General features: G+C 45.5%; 1 protein-coding gene across 1 annotated transcript; it reads right to left on the bottom strand.

The window, feature by feature from the left end:
• Positions 1-336: 336 nt before the first annotated feature.
• Positions 337-2,089, bottom strand: LOC147631193 (RING-H2 finger protein ATL11-like). Its single transcript, XM_086809528.1, has one exon. The coding sequence runs from the start codon at positions 1,889-1,891 to the stop codon at positions 1,007-1,009; it is 885 nt and encodes a 294-aa protein (XP_086665654.1). The 5' UTR covers positions 1,892-2,089; the 3' UTR covers positions 337-1,006.
• Positions 2,090-11,666: the final 9,577 nt, after the last annotated feature.

The following is an 11,666-nucleotide window of genomic DNA, read 5'->3' as shown; positions in this document are numbered from 1 at the left end:
ACTTACAGACAGTAATTGATTGGAATTTGATTGTGAGCCTTTTTTGGGTTGACCTTGTTGATGTAGCCTACTCTCTCAATGAACCTTTTCCCTATTTTACTTTTCTATAGATTGAGTTGAAATTGGAATGTCCATGCCTTTTGTACCATTCATCCTAGAGGACACATTTCAAGGATTGATTGTAGATGGGATATAAAGTATAAGTGGAGTTGGTCGTACTAGCTGCCAATCAATTTTACTAGTGTCAAAAATTTCAAGTTTAGAGCATCATTGAACAATTAGTTATTGGAATCAAATTTGATACTTAAAGTGGCCACTTAACCAGAAATTCTCTCATACAAAATCAAGAAGGCATACTTCAGTGTATTTGTCAAAATGTCCTCTTACAATCAATATAGAGGATTATGTAAAACACCATAAACAAGATATGCAAAAGCAAGGTTTTTGACCTCAATCAGGTCACGTACCTTGTAAGTAAAGGTCATCTCTTTGCCACTTATAGCTAAAAGAGGATATGCAGGACATGAAGCAGTGCAAGACACGAAAGTAAGAGATGGTTAGGACATCATCCCAAAGAGAGGGTAGGCTCCAAGGAAGTCCCCAAGCCTGAAGACTTTACATACATATTCAACAAAGATTCTCCTAGACTCCCCCCTTGTGCTGTTTGCACATTATTACATTCATCAACAAAGGTTGTAATTCTCTTCTCCTCTATGCACACTAGAAAGGGCAGCCCTCCTCCAAGCCCAAAGACTCTTACATACATCAACAAATTCTCTCTTGCAATCCATGGTACACCCCATTACATACATCAAACAAAGGTAGTTCTAGTAGATGGTCTATGCAGACTAGATCCCAAAGACAGGAGGGTAGCCATTCTCCAAGCCCCCTTGTGCCCTACGCGCAGTAGATCGAACAGGAGGGTCGCCATTCATCTCCAAGCCCTCTTGTGCCCGTACTACATATATCAAAACAAGGTAGCCCTCTCTCCTCTCCTCTATGCACACTAGAGGGCAAGAGCCTGAACGGCATGACATTGTCTTTCAAGATGATCTGAAGCCACTGCTAGTGGTAGAAGAGGAGGGGGAGGAGTTGCTATGTCCAGCCTCACTAGCAGAGAGTGTCCGCCACCAGCAGAGCGCGGCGACGGCATCGAAAGAGGGCTAATGGAGGAGACATTTTGAGAGGGGGGATTCTCCATGTGGAGACTTTGATGAGCTCCATGTGTAACTGTACTCTCTGGTCCGAGGTCAGACATGGCCTCGCCCTCATGCGTAATTACAAGTCCCCTGTTGGAAGAGCCCTTGCTGCGCTCAGAAGGAGCTGGGAGAAGGCTCCGCCGGCATACAGGGCAGGTGCTGTGAGAGAAGAGCCACATGTCGATGCACTCTGGGTGAAAGCAATGCTCGCATCGGGGCAACAAGCGAAGGGTCTCCTTGTCTTGGAAATCGGTGAGGCAGACTACACAGTCAGGGCGCCATTGCCACTCATGCTGCTCCTGCTCCTGCTCCTGCTGCTGCTGCCCCTTTCCTGCTTCTCTCTTAGCAGAGACGTCGTAAGTCACAATCGGGAGACTATCAATCGCAGCACGATCTAGACCTCGCTGTTGCCGTCCTGGACGTGGATCACCAGCAGGGGGCTCGCCATTGATAGAGAAGGCGAACCTTCTCACATACACAGAGAAGAAGCCCATCAAGAAGAAGGTAACGAGCAAGATGACGAGGATAATCCCCATGGACGGGTTACCAAAGTTCGATTGAGGGGGGGCGGAATAATTGGACCCAATTTTGACGCTGAGGTCCTTGTAATAATTGGGCCATGCGGGGGCTGTTCGATCAGGGGCAGGAAGAGGGCTACGGATGAGAAGACTCCGGGAAGAAGCAGGATTCATGTCTGAAGTAGCGTTGTATGCAGGGAAAGGATGGATCTAGCAGGGTCAATGGGGAGGCATGTAGCTTGCAAGGAGTGTAAGAGAGGGAGGGGGGGAGGGGGAAGCCATAGCTGAGGGAGGCTCCGACGAGCAGAAAAAATCTAGCGCGACCTTTAGACTGCCGCCGCTGCTTCTTTTTATATTCCGCTTCTGCTTGCAGTGCACGCGAGCACGTGGTTTCTTAGTTAGCGCCGGTTTCGTTACTTCGCCCGCAAGTATTCCTAAAATGCGCATGCAGTGATTCCTGAGATAGCGACTCCGCCGCGCGTATGTAGCTGTGTTTCTTTTGATGACCAACAAAGGATTCCGGTGCACGACCTCAACAAACACATGGCTCTTGTTCACTCGCTCCATGATCTACATCAAGATGGACCTTCCCTTCATGACTTCAAAATATCTCTCACACAAAATTTAGAGCTTACCTTCCCTTCATGACTTCAAAATATCTCTCACACAAAATTTAGAGCTTACCCACCCAATGCTTGTGGGGGGGGGAGGGCTCCCGAGGGGGAGGGTAGACGCCCCACACACGAAGGTATTGAAGGTCTCCATCAGCCACAATTAAGGAGATTTTTTAAAATTTTAAAAAATATTCTGATTGGTGAAGCTCAGCGAATACCCTCAACCCCTGCTAAAACTTGCAAATATTGAACTATTAGTAGGGCTTCCCTAGTTTTATGGAAAAAGTGAACTTTCACTATTTTTACACCACTCGCCATTCCTACAAACCCTACAACCCCTGGGTGGGACGCGGCTCTAAGTGAGGGTATGTGACAAATATATATTTATGCTCTCGCCATTAGAAGAGAAAATGAGAACATTAAGCTCATTAGGTGAAGAAGAAGAAGAAACTAGCGCCATCTCCATTAAAAGAGAATGGTGCTCAAGCTTATCAGGTGAAAGAAGAAGAAACTTAGTCTAGCCTTTTTGCTGACTCTTATTGCTTGCTTGAATCTCTCCTAACCCTACTCTCATAACTTTAGTTTAAGTATACATTGAGAAAAGGTTTACATGGAGATTCACCTTATCTTCATCCATCAAAACCCTAGTTTCTCATATTTCACTTCTCCCCCCTCTTCTAATCCTTGATATTAAACTCCCATCAGAAAACCCTTTCTAGTAGACAATGTTTGCTGCAAAGAAAGTCAACTTTTGAACATGTAAATTTACTCCAACTTGGATTCCTAAAGGATAATTAGAAGAGGACAACGAAAACTCCAACTTGGATTCCAAAAGGTCAATTAAAAGAGGACAACAAAAACTCCAACATGATCTGTAAAGCTATCCATTTGGATTTTCTTAAGAGCCACTACAAACTAGGTTTATGTGTGCTTCATGTTTAACAGGTCAAATAAAATCCAAATTGCATAAAATAAAATGTCAACATAGAACACAATATCCCCAACTACACACCAACATCAACCATATGTAAGAACTATATCATCTTGATAGGTAACATGTCGACCATAATAGGGCTATAGCTCATGTGAAACTACCCAAGAACATGGTAGGCAAGATGTCGACTAGAATAGGGATATAGCTTATGTGAAACTACCCAACCACATGGTAAACATTCAACATGGTAGGAAACATGTCGACCAGAATAGGGCTATAGCTCATGTGAAACTACCCAACAACATGGTAAACATTTAACATTTTTCAATTATATCTTTTTGCTTTTCAATAATTGTTCAAGGTTGTGAAGTTGTATACCGAAAAGCTCAAGTGCCTGATAAAAAACTCGTCCGGCCTCAACCCTAAACTGTGCAAAAGCTCATGTATATATTGTAGGTGCGTGCATGGGCATTGGGCAAAAGCTAGGCCTATCTAGAAGCTTCGTTTGGTGAAAACTCCAACATACTACTTTCTTCGGTCGACTCTTACACTTGGTTTGAGACAAGGAATTGGTGCTTGATGTGTAACCAAGATGGCTGATAAGGCAGTTTGGGAATGCAATTGGTTGTCCATGAGAATGAAAGAATTAGGACACCCACGCTGGCAGTTTGGGAATGCAATTGGTTGTCCATGAGAATGAAAGAATTAGGACACCCACGCTGGGGCAGAGGAACATGGGTACATCATGCACTCAGGCATGGCTAAGTAGATCCAAGCACTTTTGAGCCTCTTTTTGAAGTGTTGGTGGCTATTCAGCCCACTATCTTAAAACATGGTGATGTTAGCGGGAAGAATGGAAGTATTACGAAGCTACTGCCCCCGCCGACCATTTGGATTTTTGGGCAATGCTGACCTTGGGCATGTGGCATTGCTTTGACCTTTCAAGGCATCTCTACTGTCACGTAGGCTGTAAAGCCTGTGACCGACGGCAGACCGGATGGCCATGTCCGGGGTTCAGTGGGAGAGGACGCCCATGCGGAGTCATGGGCGGCCAGGCTAGTGTGGACGGCAGGCCACACACTATATAGCCTGGGGGATGAGGGGCAATCCTCATTCTTCCTCTATGGCTGGGTGGTGAGCCAGAGGCCGTCCCCTCTTGTGGTAATGCCCGTAGCGGCGTTATGGGAATGTAACACTGTCACGTAGGCTGTAATGCCTGTGACCGACGGCAGACCGGATGGCCATGTCCGGGGTTCAGTGGGAGAGGACGCCCATGCGGAGTCATGGGCGGCCAGGCTAGTGTGGACGGCAGGCCACACACTATATAGCCTGGGGGATGAGGGGCAATCCTCATTCTTCCTCTATGGCTGGGTGGTGAGCCAGAGGCCGTCCCCTCTTGTGGTAATGCCCGTAGCGGCGTTACGGGAATGTAACACTGGTATCAGAGCGTGGTTCGATGGGATTGTCAGAGCCCGCGCGTGACCGGGGGACCGGAGCCCACTCGATGGTTTTCGACCATTCGTCTCCTTATCCTTATCTCGAATGGAGGGTGTGGAGGGAGGCAGCCATGGAAGAATGGAGGGGAAGAACTCTCTCTCTCTCTCTCTCCCCGTCACACACAGCAGGCAGCATCGCACGTAAGCAAAGCATCTCGTTTTCTTTTGTTTTGTTGTTTTTTTTTTCTCTGCGTTGAATGGCTGCTGCGAAGGAATCGTTGAATTTGTTCAAAGAAAGAAGTCCCCTTTCTCTAAACTGTCTGCGGGGGAGGTGGAAGGGGCGAAGAGCAGCCCCAATGTCGCATTGTTGAGGTGGGGCGAAAACCAGCGAATGGCGTTGAAGAAATGCGTTGAATGCTGCAAAAGGCTTGAATGGCTGCGAAAGACGTTGCAGCCCCAGGCGAATAGCAGCCCACCGATGTGCGAAGAGCACGTCTGAGTAGAGCCCAGGAGAATAACAGCCCACCATTGTGCGAAGACCTCGTTTGAAGGGGGGGGGGGCGTAGAGCCCAGGCGCTCTGAAGGCTGCGCTGTGCTGCGTAGCCAGCCAGGCCGGCCAGCCAGCCAGCCAGGCGGCGGCGACCACGGCGGCCAGCCCCGGTGGCCAGCCAGGCCAGCCTTGGGCGGGCGGCCCAAGCGGCCAACCCTTAGGCGGCCAGCCCAAGCGGCCCAGCCTTGGGCGGCCAACCCTTAGGCGGCCAGCCCAGGCGGCCATGCCAGCGGGCGGCCAGCCAAACATAGGTGGAAAAACGGGCGGGCGGGCAACCACGCCCAAGCGGCCCATTATTTTTTTTATTTTTTTTATTTTTTAAAAAAGAGGCTTCCCAAGGGCGGGCGGGCGGGCGGGCGGGCACGCCCGAAGCGGCGAGGGCCGGCCCAACACGTTTATTTTTTATAATTTTATTTTAAAAAAACATATATTTTAATTGTTCATTTTTAATTTATTAAAAATGAAGCGGGCGGCCAGCCCAGCAGGCGGTCAGCCAGCGACGACGGCGGCCAGACTCGGCCCTAAGGACACTCCCCACGGGCGGGCGGCCACGCCCGAAGCGGCGAGGGCCGGCCCGGCCCGTTACTTTATTTTATTTTATTTATTTTTTTTAAACAAAAAAAAACAACGGCACACCCCACGAAACAAACCCAACACGGCCGTCGCGCCGTGTGGCCGTAGTGCCTGTTTTCAACGAGAGAGACCCACCGCACACGGCCGTAGCGCCGCGTGCTAAGAGAGAGACAAATCCCACGGCCGTAGTGCCGAGTCCTTCGAGACAAAGCCGTTCTATGGCCGTTGTGCCTAGTGAACACGTCTATGACCGTAGCCCGCGAGAATATGCGCAATGCCTACATCCTCCAATGTTTGGTACCAGTTGTGGACGCATTGGTAGAGTCCAACCCAGTCGTGCCGTAGTGCACCCTGGCCATTTGTGGCGTAACGCACTTGCTCGTGCGGTGCACGTACGTCTAAGGGTGCCGTAGCGTGCCCATGTCTGCTGAACCATTGACAGTCTTGCACACACGTCATGTCATGGCGTGCACATGTTGGTGTCACGTCGTAGATGCACTCATACCCACATTGTGCCGTAGTGCACTAGAATTTTTTTTTTTAAGGTGGCAAGAGGGAAATCGATGGTAATGTTCTCGCGTAGTTCGAGAAGTATTCGTTGACAATACATAAATACATGATATAAATTCTCTCTGTTAGTGGTTTAACCATGTGGTTTACCACAAAGTAATATGAGACCAGATCAGACACATTGTTCTTGTTGAAAGTCCACAAGAAGAAGTTCGTGGCTCCAATGTGCTTAGACCCAATGAAAAATGTCTACTTGGATGTGGTCCATTGTGACGAACAAATGTAGTCCGTAGAGCCACTTTTGCAAGCGCAGTCTTGCCATGGTCATGACTTCTAAAATTGGTCAATGGCATTTAAGATAGCTGGGATTGAGGTCGCGTTGCTAGTAGCCTTGATCACATGACCCCATTAGCAACGTACTCTCTAGACATGACTAGTGTTAGACTCTGGGAGCGTAGCCTCGCCAGATTTCAATTTCCACTTTTGCGAGCGTCGTCTTGCTAGAGTTAAAGTTTTGTTCGGACAAATTTGTGTTTGTTTTGTAGTGACAAACAAATCTGAAGGGGTATAATCTTGAGATGTAATGCTCAATGCCCTTATACAATTTAATCGAAGAGAACTGTTCTTAAACTTACTAGCTAGTTTTCTCTTCTTTTTATTGCCATGCGTTGACATCCCACTGCTCGAGAGTTTGTGGTAATCTTTCGAGGAAGGAAAGAGCCTTTTTATATGTCACATCAATTGGTTTGGTGGTAATTTGATGGTATGGGACATCAAGTTCTCACTGAATCGATTGTAGTCCTGGTGGAATGGGACGCCAAGGCTTGTGCATGTAACTTGACTCTTTGGCAGGTCTGTATGTACACTTGTCTGTAGTGATAAAGTGTGCAAGATAAAATTTGAACTTTGAAAATTACAAATATAGCCATGAGTTGGGATAAAACCCAGTTACAGAGTTCGGAGAAGCTCTAGGTAGCAAGACCATGATGGTGTGCTAGTGCTAATAGAGTGATTTAGTTCCGGAGTGATCTAAATCTAGAGGTTAGCAGTAAGACTAGTTTGGTTGGACAATTTCATGCATGGGGGACGCCCTATAGCATTTTGCAAGCGTAGTCTTGCCTATGTTCAACATAAATGTGCAATTGTGATCACATTTTAAATGCTACCATATGAATTTGGAAAATATATTACTTTCCTACATAAGCAATTGTAATATTGCATGACAGGCTATTTTGCTTACAAGTTCATGTGCATGTAAACCCTATAAGTCGTAAGACCCCTTGGGAATGAGTGGAGCATTCCATGGATTTAATAAGGTTTTACATGGCAATAGTGAGTAGTATCTCACTCCAGATGAGCCTGGTTGTTGTTAGTATCGGATCCGACATATGTAGTGTACATAAACTCGGGCTGAGTTAGGATAGGAGGCTAAGCCGGAGAGCTTAGTGGTAAATCCTACTGTATCTGGTGAGTTTTGACTTAACCGGAGTGTTAAGAAGTAAACTCAAAGTCTGGGGCTGAACTGGAGTGTTCGGAGGCAGACATATCTTTTGTTAAATCGGAGAATTTAGCAAAAGATGAGCTTGGGGTGAACCATGGTACCCAGGAAAAAAGCTCTTCACACTAAAATAGTGCACAATAATTTTAGGGTGATAAAAATCCATCGCGGGAATGTTTTACAACTTTCCATAGACAATAGATGAAGACCATGTACTTTACGGAGTTAAAGTACATAGGTGGTGACTTCGGCGCCACATTTTTTGTAGGAAGTCACCAGTGGTGTGGTTAGGTCAGCCGAGACTCCACAAGACCTATGCACTAGTTTTTAAGTTGACCTCTATGATAAGGTCGTCCAAAAATTCGTGTTGTAATACCAGAGATTGTACTGCAATGTGCAATGGAGGGGTCAATTTGTGTAGTCACTTCTTAGCAGCAAGTGACTTAATCATCTTGTTATAGATGGTTGTATATGGTACTCCCACTCGGGGGAGGTACGCCATTGGGTACGGAGTTACTCACAGACTAGTATGGAGTTACTAGTGTGATGATAGTGGGTACGTAGTTACTCACTACTAATACATAGCTGCTAATAAAAATAAGATCCTCGAGTGAAAGATACTCTAGATCAACATTTTAAATTACCGAACCACAATCCATGAGTATCGGATACTCATAAATATTTTGAAGTTGCTCAAATCGAGGGACCGATTTGTTCGATGGTATGGAATAAGCAAGGAGAGTGGAGTAACTTAAAAGTTACACATCACTAGTCCTAGTGAGTTGTCGAGGTCATATGTAGTTTGATGATCCCCTCTACCTATCAGATAACATTTAATTTTGCAAGCCCTGGTAATTAATCGGTAGTGATTATGAGTTGGGTGTGAGATATGGTTATGAAGTTCTTACAAGAGTACTCATTTATTTGCTTATCATTGGTTATAGCTTGGTAGAGATTGCCACCTGTGATGGGTAGGTAGCTTTGCCGCTATGATGAGGAGGCAGCAAATAATGTTCTCATAGTTATACTTCATACCAACACCAAACAAGGATAGGATGAAATTCCTAACTTCATCATCACGAAGTACTGTGATGTTTGCATTTATATTGAATGTATGATGTAATGAGACATTGGGCTTGTGTAATTACCATCAATTATCTAGCAACCTATGGCTTCGCAGCAAGCTCAGTCATTATCTGTGGATTGATAATGTGGTTATTAGTAGTTTGAAATTTTTCTTGATAGATGGTACGACCCACCCAAATGATTCATAAGTCTGTAACCGCTTATGAAGGGTATTAATATGCAACAATGAAGCACTTTGTTACAAGTGTGAAACCACTAATCTGTTGCAAAAACAGTTTATCAATAGTACCACCATATGTGCGTAGACACTATACCACATCTTCGTTGCAAGATGTTTAAAACTTTCTTGGAAGGACTCAAGAATATAACATATGATATTAAACATGGTCTAGATTTGTTCTTGGACCTATGACACTAGCGCGTAGTCCGCTTGTTGAAAGTACAGTTTTTGAGGACAAAAACCTTTCTTGAGGGAAAGGAGGGATATCCTCAAATATCACATAAACTCGAATAGTTGTGTGAGTCTTGACAATACTTGAAGGGATGTGTCTGGTAATAGTAACAAAGAGTTGTAAGTGATTGGATGTAACTCCAAACACCCGTAGTGGTGCAAAATCTTTATCAAACATCTCCACATACTATATGGTCCCCGCATATATAGTATGGCATAAGAGATAGGAAGTTTGATTGTTATATTTGAATGGAAATTTTCAAAACTTACATTTACTCTGAGTTAGAGTGGAGTTTAACCATCCGGAGTCTGATGGTAGTTAGAAACTCAACAAGATTCTAGAGCATATGCTTGTGCAAAGATGTTACTCTAAGAGAAAAGTATCTCTCAGCTTTGGAACTAATCCTTGTGATGCATGATTAGATTGGCCGTAGAGCTTTCCAACGAGAAATTTTAACAAGTTGGTAATGCAACATGGTAGCGTAGTCTACAAATATCTAGTAGCACAATCTGAGAACTTGCGCTACTAGAGTGCTCTCTAGTACATTAGCTTCTGTGCTAATGACATGATGCAAAATCAAGGCATGAAATTTGCCTTAAGGTTTTGGTTGAAATACCAAATCATGGCTTGTGTGAGCATGATCTTGTATTTACAGAGGTCTGGCGTGCTGTACGCGTACGTACTTTGTCACAGCCGCGCCCACCTTCCTCGCCGGCACATAATGCTAGTCCGGAGAGACTGGCCGTAGGTGCGACGGGTAACGAGGCAAGGTTAGTCCGGAGAGGCTAGCCGAGCCTTCGGGGTATAGTTTTGATAGTCCAAGTGCGGGTCACCCTGGGATTCGAAGACCTATGTAAAAAGACACTTTTATTGGCCTAGTTTGTTTAAGAACGTCCAGACTTATGTGCTGAAATGCAGTAAGTGCCAGGTCAATAAACATGAACATCTTAAAGTTGGAGGACTACTCCATCCGCTAGAGATTCCTCAAGGGAAATGGGAAAGCATTTCCATGGATTTCATTACCAGTTTACCCAAGACGAGTCGAAGGAATGACTCGGTGTGGGTGGTAGTGGACAGGTTAACTAAAATGGCAAAGTTTATTGCCACGAAGAAAAACTGTAAAAACGCCAGAGTTGGCAAAACTCTTTATTGAACATCTCTACAAGCTATATGGCCTGTCCGCAGATATAGTGTCGGATAGAGATAGAAAGTTCAACAGTCATTTTTGGAGGGAAATCTTCAAAAAGTTGGATACTACTCTGAGTATGAGTACGGTAGATCATCCGTAGTCTGATGGTCAAACAAAAAGGGTTAACCAAATACTCAAGGATATGTTGCGTTCTTATGTCAGTAAAAAGCAATCTAATTGGGAAGAGTACTTGCCCTTATTGGAGTTTGCCTATAACAACTCCAAACATTCAGCGACGACTGGATTTACACCATTCATGTTAATGTATGGATTCCAGCCGAGATCTCCGATGGCTGTAGGCCTAGAAAAGGAGAAGATTCAATCTGTCAAGGATTTCCTTGAAGATATGAATGATATGCTCAAAGCTGCACGCCAGAGCATCCGTAGCGCTCAGGATCGCGCTAAAACTTATGCGGATAAAGGACGAAGAAAGGTGACCTTTGCAGAAGGTGACTTTGTATTCCTCAAGGTTCCTGCGCAGTCAGAAACCATGAAAACGGGAAACTGTGATAAACTTTCTCCGAGATATTGTGGTCCTTTTAAAATCCTTAACAAGATTGGGGACGTAGCATATAAACTTGAGTTACCGGAGAGTTCTCAAGTCCATCCTGTCTTCCATGTCAGTAAACTGAAGAAATCAGTTCACGGGTTAGAGAATGCAGTTTCTCCAGAGATTTGGTGGACTTGATAGAGCCACCAAAGATACCACATGAATCTGAAGAGATTCTATAGTATCGTGACAGACAAACCCGACATAAAGTGTACCAAGAGGTACTTGTTAAATGGACAGATAGGGATGAGGAGTAGCAACCTGGGAACGCCGTAGTGCAATTTCCAAAAGGTTTCCCCAGCTTGTTTTCGAGGACGAAAACTCTTCTTAAGGGGGGGGTAATGTCACGTAGGCTGTAATGCCTGTGACCGACGGCAGACCGGATGGCCATGTCCAGGGTTCAGTGGGAGAGGACGCCCATGCGGAGTCATGGGCGGCCAGGCTAGTGTGGACGGCAGGCCACACACTATATAGCCTGGGGGATGAGGGGCAATCCTCATTCTTCCTCTATGGCTGGGTGGTGAGCCAGAGGCCGTCCCCTCTTGTGGTAATGCCCG

The sequence above is a fragment of the Cibotium barometz genome, chromosome 15 (assembly GCF_041138505.1).
Source record: "Cibotium barometz isolate CiBa-2024 chromosome 15, ASM4113850v1, whole genome shotgun sequence".
NCBI classification, from domain to species: Eukaryota; Viridiplantae; Streptophyta; class Polypodiopsida; order Cyatheales; family Cibotiaceae; genus Cibotium; species Cibotium barometz.
This window is presented reverse-complemented; position numbering and strand designations above follow the sequence as displayed.

What these genes read in the sequence shown, in the direction of transcription:
- LOC147631193 (XM_086809528.1), bottom strand. Translation starts at nt 1,891, where the DNA reads ATGAATCCTGCTTCTTCCCGGAGTCTTCTCATCCGTAGCCCTCTTCCT.